This window comes from Oncorhynchus mykiss, chromosome 9, assembly GCF_057628025.1.
Source record: "Oncorhynchus mykiss isolate SJ-2025 chromosome 9, ASM5762802v1, whole genome shotgun sequence".
Lineage (NCBI taxonomy): Eukaryota > Metazoa > Chordata > Actinopteri > Salmoniformes > Salmonidae > Oncorhynchus > Oncorhynchus mykiss.
This window is the reverse complement of record NC_143030.1, coordinates 18,359,820-18,373,466: the sequence shown is the minus strand read 5'-3', so window position 1 is coordinate 18,373,466 and position 13,647 is coordinate 18,359,820. Positions and strand designations below refer to the sequence as shown.

Sequence of the window (13,647 nt, the reverse complement as noted above, 5' to 3'; positions counted from 1 at the left end):
TGGGATGACTTCCCACTTACAGCCATGTTGATGTGTTTATAAGTCTATACCTCCAGCTGAAGGAAGCCAAGTAAACTGAATCAGGGTAAGACATTATTTTTATTCCCCCAATGGTTATGGTGAGGAATTGTGGTGGGCTAATCTGTTCCTAGATCTGTGCTTAATGGTGACTACCTCAAGCTGGAGAAAGAGAGGGTTAATGAAGCAGAGAGACTCCTGTCTGCCGCGGGACAGCAGGTAACACAGGTCCTGGGACAGACCCGCCTTGACCTGCATGGCACTGGTGGGCGGAGTCTTGGTGGTAATGGGTGAAGCCTTGATGGTGGGTGGAGCCTGTAGATCCCCAGGTCCATTCTGGGTGTCAGAGAGTGAACTCCAGAACTCTGTCGGGTTGTGGGGAAAAGAAGGAGAAGAAAGACAATGTTTCCCGGTCCAGATTCTGGTATGTAACATTTTCATACTGTAGTGTTCAGAGGATAAGTAATTGATTCACGCCATAAAGTGAGTGATATTGAAGTGCTTTGAAGACCATATCCTACTGTGCTAAACATTTAGGCCCAGTCCAGAAACAACCCCTAGACACATTATGTTCCTTTTCAAATCAAACCAAATTGTATTCGTACAACCTTACCGTGAAATGCTTACTTACAAGCCCTTAAACAACAATGCAGTTCAAGAAATAGAGTTAAGAAAATATTGACAAAATAAACTAAAGTAAAAAATAAAATACCAAAAACGAGGCTATACACAGGGGGTACCAGTACCGAGTCAATGCGAATTGGAGTGGGTCTAGGGTTTCCGGGATGATGGTGTTGATGTGAGCCATGACCAGCTTTTCAAAAGAACTTCATGGCTACCGACATGATTGCTACGGGGCGGTAGTCATTTAGGCAGGTCACCTTCGCTTTCTTGTGTGTAGGTCGCCCCATCCCCCCATCCCACAGTCTAATGTAATGTTGATGTTGGATCTTAATTTGAGCCAGTTTGCTACAGCAGGAAAATAATCCTGAAGCAACAGGAAATGTGAATTATTATGTGGATTTTAATTAATGGACATTTTCTGTAGGGGTTGATATATTTTCCATAGGGAAAATCAATTCTGACATTTTAAAGCCTTTATTAAACCTCAAATACACAACAAGTTTGCATTTCCTGCTGTGCAGGAACATACTCAGCAACAAAACAGTGATCAAATTAAGATCCTATGCTATATGCTATAGATCCGTTGAATGAACCCCTACCTAATCCCATATGGGAGATGGCCTCCAGCTTCCTGTGGGTGGAGGCCTGAGCAATGGCTTCTGGGAGCTCCAGTGGAAAAGGCAGCACATCCCTGGAGACAACACACACGTATTAAGGTTATTTATTATCAAATAACACAGTGTGCCGTAGTGGGCTAGAACAGCATGGAGGTGCCCTGTTCTGTAATGGGAGTGTCATTACAGCGTATTTACAGTCTGTGGAAAATAGACCAAAGCAGTGGCAGTGTTATTGACAGGTAGATGGGGTAAAGGTAGTGGTAATCACCTGCTAATGCAGTAGAAGGCCACCAATCGGCAGAGGTCTGGGAAGCTGAGGGCGGAGCTCTCCAAGGCGAAGGCTGGGGATAGGACAGAGAGCATTTGACACCAATCACAGCTTTGTAACATTTGGCAGTACCCTTCACAGATCCAGGGAAAGGATAAAGTGAATAAGGGGGCAGTTGAAATCGGTGAGGGGGCACAATTTTTGGGAGTTCCTGCATTGGAATTATATTGAATTCTGCTTATATCACGCTATACCATAATAAACATAAAGCTAAAATGCTGAGACTCCTAGACCAGTGAGTGCTTTTGAAGTGACAGGTTGGCGTGAAATCTGTAACCCATCTCCGCTGTGCTGTATCAGCACAATGGACAACGACCTACACACGGAAGAAAGGCCTGTTAGGCAATGGATATAGGCTACAAGATAGATAGGCTGTTTGAAATAGGTGAATTATCCTATGTGAATGCATCCGAATACTAGTTCCTTACCACAGTGCAGTGCATTTGAAATGCTCCTTGCTGGAGGATTCCTAGCGAATCCTTTGGTACCATCAATAGCATTCTTCCAGTTAGAATACCCACCTTGGGAGAAGGCCTTGTCTGCGTTAGCATTGGACCCAACACAGAACTTTTGACATGGAAACCAAAATGCCGCATCTGCAGTAACCGAAGACTCCCGTCACTCTCTTCCTATGAACCAGTTGCTATTAAATAAACGTTTTTGGGCAGAAAACCTGCGGCTAGGGTAGGATTCTAGGCTAACCTGGGCTGGCTCCTCTGTCCCAAGATAGTCAGAAACAGTCGGGGAAGGGGTCGTGGGCTCTTCACGTGAAATAGTTGGTGCCCGGCAGCATCATCCCTGCTGGGTTTGGCGGCGGCCTTGGTGGTTTGATTTCCGATTTCCATCGTGGCGGTGGCAGATTAACTGGTTAGAGCTCTAGGGTAATAACACAAATTCCTTTTACAGCTAGCTAAGAAGCTAACTTAACTCTGTAGTGGTGAGGCAGAGTTGAGTGAAGGAGCTTCAATTGTAAACTTGACCGGGTTCTTCTAAATCCAGATAAAATATTACAGATGGAGGCGTATCTCATTTTCCACATAGCCTACCACAGCTGAAGAGCGTTTCCCCTCCGCTTTTTAAGAAAACCCAAGAGAGACATACCTAACCACCCAGTGGCCTTTCATAGCCCTGATACAGCGCTGATACAGATTTTGCGCCAACCTGTCACTCAATCGTTTATTTAGGGGCATAAAACTACAACTGAGGTGGCACAAGCTTCAATTGAGGGGGCTACGTCCCCTTTTGTCCCCACGTGGAGCCGGGCCTGATCTTTCATTGATTCACAGTGGATGTTGATCACATGCAGTACTGTGTGTGACTGAAACTGTTTTATTGTTAGTTTAGAGCAGTGTTTCGCAACTCCAGTCCTCCAGTACCCCCAACAGAACACATTTTAATTTTAGCCCTGGACAAGCACACCTGATTCAACTTGTCAATTATTTATCAATCCCTCAATGAGTTGAATCGGGTGTGTTTGTCCAGAGCTTCAGGTAACCTAGCGGTTAGAGCGTTGGGCCAGTAACCTAAAGGTTGCTGAATCAAATCCCTGAGCTGACAAGGTAAAAATCTGTCGTTCTGCCCCTGAACAAGGAAGTAAACCCACTGTTCCCCGGTAGAGCGTCATCGTAAATAAGAATTTGTTCTTAACCGACTTGCCTAGTTCAAGAAAAATGTGTGCTATTGGGGGAAACTTGAGGACTGGAGTTGAGAAACTGTTTCATTGTTAGTTTAGAATGTTGGTGTAGCCTACATGTATGTGTACTCACTGGAGTCTTCCTCACATATGAGACACTCCTTAATGGAGGATGCTGCTCGGTCTGCGGTCACTCTGACACACAACAACTTCCTCTGGCTGGAGCTGCACTTACGCACCAGGAATGTCTACACACAGGGGCCAGCCAGAAATATTGACAAACATTGTTAAACAAGTACTTATGGAACTGTTCAATAAGAACTGTCAATAACAAGTAAGTAAGAGTATGCTAAGGTTGGGTTTTATTAGCGTTCTTTGTGAACACTTGGGGTGAGGAACTGTACAGTAAGTTCCTGACTGTCTTGTATACTACTCTATTGGAAAGCTATACTTAACAGATACAGTTCACCTGGCAGTCAGGTTTAGTTAATTGATTAATTGATGGAATGATCTGATTGGCTTTCCCCTCCTCACCCCGACAGGTTCTCTGAGCAGGATATAGAGGGCGGAGTCAGCATTGATGGACAGCTGCAGCCAGACGGGGTGTGTGTGGAGGAGTCGGTCCAACACACTGAAACTCCGCTGGGACCCTATATCCCCCTGCATCTAGATAGAACACAGGAAGGGGTCAATGTATAACACACAGACACAGACACACAATCTCTCTTGTCTCTCTTGTTTTTCCCCCTCTCTCTTCCTCTCTCTCAGAACTGCAGGCTGGATGTCACAGTGGTGACATTGTGTGGGCTGCCGGAGAGCGTTGCGAGCATAGCAGCAGATGGTTGCCTTGGTTACAGAGGCCTACACATCCTACCAGGCATTCCCACTCAGTAAGAACACCCCCCCTCTCCCAACACGAGGCGATACACACCACACACACACAAATACACACACCAGGAGTGCAGGGAAACTACTGGCAAGGTGAAGTCTTCTTTTATATTTCTAGAAAGTATCGTGACTTTCTCTCTTGCATACACAACAAACAAAGTGTATTTATACCGGTACTGGTAATTCCTCTCCACTGGTTAACAACAATACAACACCCTCCTTCCTCGCATAGACAGTCAGGTGAGCTGCAATTCTGAACAGGAACGAGTCTTTTGTTATTGTTTTCTTTGATGACTTGATGATGATAACATTCGTCAGAATAGGAGTCAGCCAAGTAGGAGAAATCACTTAGAAACAAGGAAGATAACACAATGATCAAATGTTCAAATGTTAATGTTGTCTAAACGCCATTCCATAAAATAAGAAATATTCTCTAGTTAGAAACAAGTTTCAAATGACAATAAACACCATGATTAGCCAGAGGTATAATGAGAACTCCAAGTCTCAGTAGTATAATTCATAAAGGTGTCACTTTGCCTCCCGAGGGATGCAGTGGTCTAAGGCACTGCATCGCAGTGCTAGCTGTGTCACTATAGATCCTGGTTTGAGTCCAGCTCTGTCGCAGCCGGCCACGACCGGGAGACTTATGGGGTGGCGCACAATTGGCCCAGCGTCGTCCGGGTTAGGGGAGGGTTTGGCCGGAAGCAATGCATGCTGACACGGTCTCCAGGTGTACGGTGTTTCCTCCGACACATTGGTGCGGCTGGCTTCTGGATTAAGCGGGCGTTGTGTCAAGAAGCAGTGCGGCTTGGCCGGGTTGTGTTTCGGAGGACGCACGGCTCTTGATCTTCGCCTCTCCCGAGTCCGTAAGGGAGTTACAGCGATGAGACATGACTGTAACTACCAATTGGATACCAATTGGATACCACGAAAAAGGGGTACTTTATCATCATAACCTATCTTTATTCATTTCTACCAACCTAATCACCTGTCTGAGGTCACCCCTAGAGCCAGGTGTTTCTCCCAACCACAATACCAGACTAGGAAAAACTCATGAACCTACTCGATTCCCTGGTCTTTATAAACTGATTTAACATGGTAATAGAAAACACACGTGACACACATACACACACATCCTGTGCTCTCTATAACTAACATAAACAACCTCCCACCTCCAGAGAGTGTGCAGGGCAGTGTAGGGGTCACCCATACTTACTTCCAGGTCTCCCTTACATAAAACACCACACAGCCCACACACACACACACACACTCACACACACACACACACACACACACTTATGTAATTCCCAGAAAGGGGGAGAGAGACTGAGAGAGCAAGATAGAGAGGGAGAGAAAAAGTCTGATATGCAATATCTCTAGGAAGAGAATTTAATAGATGTTTGTCTTGTTTGTCAGTTATTCTTACATAGACTTGTAAAGGAAAACATGTGTTATGGTCTTAAGGACAGGCAGGAGGCAAAGGATAAAGTGTAAAATGTGCGGTTTCATCCACAAAGTAATGGTTGTGATGGTAGCTGTGATTATGGTAGATAAGACATTCAGCAAAATAGGCAACAAATAATTACAAAAACAAGCAAAAGATTAGCAAAAACAAATTTCTCCAAAGAAATTAAAATGTTAAATGGACTCAATCCAACAATCCGGATTCACCCTAATGACATAAGAAACAGGCACCAAATTATTTCCCCAACACTTTCCCTGGCTGCCACTGCTCTTGCAAATGTCCTCTGTGTCATCCCAACTGTTGGAGATATTTCAACAAAACGATTTTGTGGTAAGTTGATCAAATTTTTTGACATTTTGAAAAAGTTGTAGATGCATTCCAATGAAGATAGATCTATAATTAAAACACATATATATGCAAGTAGGAAAGCCTTAAGTTTGGAGTAAAGTAGTAATATGTTGGATGAGTTTGTTGGTGGCACCTCCCTCCCCCCCAGGGATAGTTACCCCTTTATGGTTATGAATGTGTTTCTACCTGTCAGTTGGTGCTAGTTTATGCTAACTTGCTAGCTAGCAACTTCACTAGCAATAAATGCTAGCCAGCTAACTAGTTACCATAAACTGCTAGGAGTGCTCGCTAGCAACCTTACTACCAGATTATCTGATGTAAAATACATAAAAAAAGATAACATAACTTAATGTCAGTTGTAAATGTTTCCACTAGTCACTGATAGCTTTAGAGTTAATGTTACTTTATAGCCTTTTAGCTATTTACTCCAGTACTTTAAAAAACGCAACCTTTTCTAAAAACAAGATTTCATACAATACCTACAAAACTGTTAACTGTAGCCATTTTTTTCCCTTTATAGTTTATACGCCTCAGCATAAAATTCATCCACATATACCCACTTTTTTCCCCCAACGTTGCTTTTTTGTGTCAGAAATTAGACATTGTTCCTGGGGTGGATAGTTACCCCCTAGTACCCTATTGTCAGGACAAAATACAGCCTACCCCATAGTTGGCCTATCCACATAGGGACACTCTCCCCATCAAAGCTTACAGAAAAATGGCAAACCCATGTACAAATACCTTGAGATGCCATTGGCAAAACCATTGCCTCAACAAGCATACCACCCTGCATCCCATTGCTGGCTTGCTTCTAAAGCTAAGCAGGGTTGGTCCTGGATGGGAGACCAGATGCTGCTGGAAGTGCTGTTGGAGGGCCAGTAGGAGGCCCCCTTTCCTCTGGTCTACAAAAATATCCCAATGCTCCAGGGCAGTGATTGGGGACATTGCCCTGTGTAGGGTGCTGTCTTTCGGATGGGACGTTAAATGTTGTCTGGCCTCTCTGTGGTCACTAAAGATCCCATGGCACTTATTGTAAGAGTAGGGGTGTTAACCCTGGTGTCCTGGCTAAATTCCCAATCTGGCCCTCATACATCACGGTCACCTAATCATTCCCAGCTTACAATTGTCTCATTCCTCTCCCCTGTAACTATTCCCCAGGTTGTTGCTAAAAATGAGAATGTGTTCTCAGTCAATTTATCTGATAAAACATAACCAAAATGACAGAACCCGCGGGGAAACAGGGTAAGCTCTTCTGAAGCAACTGTGAATATGCGAGCGGAGCTCTGAAAAGCGGCAACACAACAGTCGCATGACAAACACAAGGGGTGTGTTCAGTTCAATTAAATGTTTGCTAAGTTGCGTGACGGTCTGCACTGAACTACACGTTTCCCCCAAATGTTCTTGAACAGACGTTAAGGTACGTTAGAGAGGAAGAGGCAAAGCAAGAGGTTTTACGCCACCCAATATCTGTCCATGAAAATAAGCCCACGAAGTGAGGAATTTTTGTATGAAGGTCAATGAGTGTCAAACTGGGTTTACAATTTTTTTTATTTCTAATTGGCTATGTGAGGCTTATTGGATCTAATATACTGTATGTAATAGAAGTAACGTATTGGTTAGGTTGTTACAAATGCACTGATATAAGTGGACAACTTAATATATGAGTTGTGCCTGTTGTCATAGAGATTGAGGACCACATTATGGATATAACCCTTGGGCTCCTGTGTGGCGCAGCGATCTAAGGCACTGCATCTCAGTGCTAGAGGCATCACTACAAACGCACTGGTTCAAATCCAGGCTGTATTGCAACCCATAGGGTTCAGCCCAGCGTCATCCATGTTTGGCTGGTGTAGGCCGTCACTGTAAATAAGAATTTGTTCTTAACTGACTTGCTTAGTTAAATGAAGGTTACATTTTTTTTTTTAAGCGTTGACATTGCCAAGGATGGCTTCCACCATTTTAATGTAGTCAACTGGGTGGGGATTGTTATGAGTTGGGAGCAATCAGCCAATAATGTTTAGGCATTTCCATCGAAAAGGACCCATGGGCACCAACATGTGAAGTTCATAGGAACATATCAAATTGGGTGTCAAATGAAAGCTAAGAGTCTATATTTTATGGAAATTAATTGATACATAAAAAATCCAAATGAATTAAGTGAAGACTTTGATTTCTGGATAAACAGATGGAAAAGTGGTCTTAGAAAACATCTACCAGAAAAAGTACCAGAAATACATCAAAACACAATCATGTTGATGTAAAGACCCCTGCCAACTAATATCAACACATATTTAGTTTGGGAGAAATTGTTTACCTTCTGTAAGTTTAAGAAATATTGCCTTGTGCCTTGGGTTTGCAAAGGGAGGGTATATTACAGGAAACGTTCTAAGTTTACCAGTAAACTACCAGAATGTTGCCATCTTTCATGGATTTTGGGTACTTCAGATTATCACAGGTGTCTGCAATTATCTCTGGCCCTCTGTGTGGTCTTATCACATGTAAAATATATCAAATAATTGAATAAGATGATAAAAAATATATACAGCACCTGTCAAATGTTTTGACACACCTACTCATTCTAGGGTTTTTCTTAATGTTTTACTATTTTCTACATTGTAGAATAGTGAAGAAAACAAAACTATGAAATAACACATATCCTGTAGTAGCCAGAAAAGTGTTAAACAAATCAAAATATATGTTATATTTGAGATTCTTCAAAGTAGCCACCCTTTACCTTTATGACAGTTTTGCACACTCTTGGCATTCTCTCAACCAGCTTCATGAGGTAGTCACCTGGAATGCATTTCAATTAACAGGTGTGCCTTGTTAAAAGTTAATTTGTGGAATTTCTTTCCTTTTAAATGTGTATGAACCAATCAGTTGTGTTGTGACAAGGTAGGGGTGGTATACAGAAGATAGGCCTATTTGGTAAAAGACCAAATCCATATTATGGCAAGAACAGCTCAAATAAGCAAAGAGAAACGACAGTACATCATTACTTTAAGACATGAAGGTCAGTCAATCCAGAAAATGTCAACAACTTGGAAAGTTTCTTCAAGTGCAGTTGCAAAAACCATCAAGCGCTATGATGAAACTGGTTCTCATGAGGACCGCCACAGGAAAGGAAGACCCAGAGTTACCTATGCTGCAGAGGATAAGTTTATTAGAGTTTACCAGCCTCAGAAATGAACAGGCACATCTCAACATCAACTGTTCAGAGGAGACTGAGTGAATCAGGCCTTCATTGTTGAATTGCTTACAAAGAAACCACTACTATTGGCCACCAATAAGACTTGCTTGGGCCAAGAAACACTAGCAATGGACATTAGACTGGTGGAAATCTGACCATTGGTCTGATGAGTCCAAATTTGAGATGTTTGGTTCCAACCCGCCGTGTCTTTGTGAGAAGCAAAGTAGGTGAACGGACGATCTCCGTAAGTGTGGTTCCCACCGCGAAGCATGGAGAAGGAGGTGTGATGACACTGTCAGTGATTTATTTTAGAATTCAAGGCACACTTAACCAGCAAGGCTACCACAGCATTCTTCAGTGATACGCCATCCCATCTGGATTGCGCTTAGTGGGACTATCATTTGTTTATCAACAGGACAATGACCCAAAAGTCAGGTTTGTAGGCCTCATTGCTCGCACACACTTTTTCAGTTCTGCCCACACATTTCCTATAGGATTGAGGTCAGGACTTTGTGATGGCCACTCCAATACCTTGACTTTGTTGTCCTTAAGCCATTTTGCCACAACTTTGGAAGTATGCTTGGGGCCATTGTCCATTTGGAAGACCCATTTGCGATCAAGCTTTAACTTCCTGACTGATGTCTTGAGATGTTAATCTGCAAAATTGTAATTATTCGCCTACCTCATGCCTTTTGCACACATTGTATATAGACTCCCCCTTTGTTTTCTACTGTGTTATTGACTTGTTAATTGTTTACTCCATGTGTAACTCTGTGTTGTCTGCTCATACTGCTATGCTTTATCTTGGCCAGGTCGCAGTTGCAAATGAGAACTTGTTCTCAACTAGCCTACCTGGTTAAATAAAGGTGAAATAAAAAAATAAAAAAAAATGTTGCTTCAATATATCCACATACTTTGCTTTCCTCATGATGCCATCTATTTTGTGAAGTGCAGCAGTCCCTCCTGCAGCAAAGCACCCCCACAACATGATGCTGCCACCCCTGTGCATCATGGTTGGGATGATGTTCTTTGGCTTGCAAGCCTCCCCCTTTTTCCTCCAAACATAACAATGGTCATTACAGCCAAACAGTTCAGTTTCATCAGACCAGAGGACATTTCTCCAAAAAGTACGATCTTTGTCCCCATGTGCAGTTGCAAACCGTAGTCTGGCTTTTTTATGGCAGTTTTGGAGCAGTGGCTTCTTCCTTGCTGAGCGGCCTTTCAGGTTATGTCGATATAGGACTCATTTTACTGTGGATATAGATACTTTTGTACCTGTTTCCTCCAGCATCTTCACAAGGTCCTTTGCTGTTATTCTGGGATTGATTTGCACTTTTCGCACCAAAGTACACTCATCTCTAGGAGACAGAATGCGTCTCCTTCCTGAGCGGTATAAACACCATTGTCCCATGGTGTTTATACTTGCATACTATTGTTTGTACAGATGAACGTGGTACCTTCAGGTGTTTGGAAATTGCTCCCAAGGATGAACCAGACTTGTGGAGGTCTACAATTTATTTTCTGAGGTCTTGGCTGATTTCTTTTGATTTCCCATGATGTCAAGCAAAGAGGCACTGAGCTTGAAGGTAGGTCTTGAAATACATCCACGGGTACACCTCCAATTGACTCAAAGGATGTCAATTAGCCTATCAGAAGCTTCTAAAGCCATGACATCATTTTCTGGAATTTTCCAAGCTGTTTAAAGGCACATCCAACTTAGTGTATGTAAACTTCTGACCCACTGGAATTGTGATACAGTGAATTATAAGTTAAATAATCTGTCTGTAAACAATTGTTGGAAAAATGACTTGTGTCATGCACAAAGTAGATGTCCTAACTGACTTGCCAAAACTATAGTTTGTTAACAAGAAATTTGTGGAGTGGTTGAAAAATGAGTTTTAATGACTCCAACCTATGTGTATGTAAACATCCGACTTCAACTGTATAAACAATGATGATATATGAAAAAATGATATGAATACATTTTTTAAAAAGTAATTCAAGTATAACATTACCAATGCTATGCTAAATTGCCATAGATTTTATGTTAATTACCCAAATGACTGAAGATTACAGTAACCTTGGTAATTCCCACATATCTTTAAGATATTTTCTAATTTCTCTCCCTCATGAGGAGGATAATGAAAGTTCACAGAAGTAACAAGTAATTGTAGATGTGTGATTTTACTGATATCAATTTTGTTTATGTATTATAAAGTGATTAAAACCAAATTGGTAATGACATTAGCAAAAATTCAGTAACGGAATTACTGCAACTGAATTGGTTACAATGGGAAATTATATATTTTTTACAAACCACAGTCAACTTCTACTGTCCTCCAGTGTTAATTTTGGCTCTTTTTTACATTTAGTCTAGTTTTAGTCATTTTGACTAAAATATCATGAAGTCTTAGTTACATTTTTGTCATTTGAATAATGGTTTAGTCAAGTTATTGTCAAAATGATAAACAGTGGGCCATTTAGGTCAACTAAATGCTCTTTCTTTTTAGTCACATCACATTTGCATTGCCTCATGAACCTACAGTGCACTCAAAGTATTCAGACCCCTGGACTTTTTCCAAATTTTGTTACATTACAGCCTTATCTAAAAGTGATTAAATCGTTTTTTGTTTTCCTCATCAATCTACACACAGTACCCGATAATGACAAAGAAAAAACTGGGTTTTTGAAATTTTAGCAAATGTATAAAATAAAAAAAACATCACATTTACATAAATATTAAAACCCTTTACTCAGTACTTTGTTGAAGCACCTTTTGAAAGCTTTGAGTCTTCTAGGGTATGACGACACTGTATTTGGGGAGTTTCTCCCATTCTTCTCTGCAGATCCTCTCAAGTTCTGTCAGGTTGGATGGGGACCGTCGCTGCACAGCTATTTTCAGGTCTCTCCAGATATGTTCCATTGGGTTCAAGTCTGGGCTTTCGCTGGGCCACTCGAGGACATTGAGACTTGTCCCGAAGTCACTCCTGTGTTGTCTTGGCTGTGTGCTTAAGGTCGTTGTCCTGTTGGAAGGTGAACTTTCACCCCAGTCTGAGGTCCTGAGCATTCTGGAGCAGGTTTTCATCAAGGATCTCTCTGCACTTTGCTCCATTCATCTTACCCTCCATCCTGACTAGTCTCCTAGTCCCTGCTACTGAAAAACATCCCCACAGCATGATGCTGCCACCACTATGCTTCACCGTAGGGATGGTGCCAGGTTTCCCCCTGACGTGACGCTTGGCGTACAGGCCAATGAATCTTGTTTATCATGGTCTGAGAGTCCTTAAGTGCCTTTTGGCAAACTCAAAGCGGGTCGTCATGTGACTTTTACTGAGGAGTGGCTTCCATCTGGCCTGATTGGTGGAGTGCTGCAGAGATGGTTGTCCTTCTGGAAGGTTCTCCCATCTCCACAGAGGAACTCTGGAGCTCTGTCAGAGTAACCATTGGATTCTGGTCACCTCTCTGACCAAGGCCCTTTTCCCCGATTGCTCAGTTTGGCCGGGTGGCCAGCTCTAGGAAGAGTCTTGGTGGTTCCAAACTTCTTCCATTTAGGAACGATGGAGGCCACTGTGTTCTTGGGACCTTCAATGCTGCAGAAATGAATGTCCAATCAATTTAATTTACAACAGGTGGACTCCAATCAAGTTGTAGAAACATCTCACGGATGATCAATGGAAACAGGATGCACCTGAGCTCAATTTCGAGTCTCATAGCAAAAGGTATGAAGACTTATGTAAATAAGCTATTACAGTTTTTCATACATATGCAAAAATGTCTAAACCTGTTTTAGATTTGTCATTATGGGGTATTGTGTGTCGATCGATGAGGCTTTTTAATTGTATTTAATCTATTTTAGAATAAGGCTGTAACGTAACAAAATGTGGAAAAAGTCAAGGGGTATGAATACTTTCTGAACGCACTGTATAGTAAACATAAATCACTGACTTCCATGTGCACAAACATACATAGCCTTGTCCTACCAACATATTTTTCAACATAATGTCCTATTCTTTTCCCAACAGCAGACATATGCCAAATATAGAATATATAAGAATTATCTGGCCATGTAAATTCAGCCTACATAGATATTGCACTTTACACATAAAACAAACAGGCCCACACAAGCGCAGCGAGGGAGAGAGAGAGAGAGAGAGAGAGAGAGAGAGAGAGAGAAAGAGTACCACAATCACCAGATGGTGTCGCAAAGTAGTATGGGGATGCAGCTCCGTCATTCGATCGCGTCATTGCCTTTGTTAACAACGTTCCACAGACGCCTCAGCCCCATTGGTGTCCAAAAGTAGAACGGGAACTAATGACTGTTTCGCCCAGTGAGTGCTGGAGTCGAGTCACTAAACCTAGATTCCAAATAGAGTCCCAATGGTTGGGTCACAAGTCGAGTCACGAGTCCCTATGGCTGAAATCCAAGTCCCAGTTCTTAAATCTGAGTCACTGGGTCCACATTAACAAATAAAAAAGAGATTGTGGTACCAGTCAGATATAGAGTCCTAAGGGGAATGTAGTCAACAAATGGTTTGC

The 13,647-nt window shown here is 42.2% G+C and overlaps 1 protein-coding gene and 1 long non-coding RNA gene across 2 annotated transcripts in view; one reads left to right on the top strand and one right to left on the bottom strand.

The window, feature by feature from the left end:
* LOC110531591 (ras and Rab interactor 2) overlaps positions 1-13,468 on the bottom strand; it is a 31,831-nt gene extending 18,363 nt beyond the window's left edge. The window contains exons 1-6 of the mRNA XM_090183580.1: positions 13,302-13,468; positions 3,755-3,886; positions 3,354-3,468; positions 1,528-1,600; positions 1,242-1,333; positions 175-383 (exon numbers count right to left, since the gene is read on the bottom strand). Coding sequence (XP_090039706.1) covers positions 175-383; positions 1,242-1,333; positions 1,528-1,600; positions 3,354-3,468; positions 3,755-3,886; positions 13,302-13,343 — 663 coding nt within the window. The 5' untranslated portion in view covers positions 13,344-13,468. The remainder of the gene's footprint in view (positions 1-174; positions 384-1,241; positions 1,334-1,527; positions 1,601-3,353; positions 3,469-3,754; positions 3,887-13,301) is intronic.
* LOC149980803 (uncharacterized) overlaps positions 11,922-13,647 on the top strand; it is a 145,768-nt gene continuing 144,042 nt past the window's right edge. The window contains exon 1 of the long non-coding RNA XR_016483129.1: positions 11,922-12,013. This is a non-coding gene — a long non-coding RNA (uncharacterized LOC149980803). The remainder of the gene's footprint in view (positions 12,014-13,647) is intronic.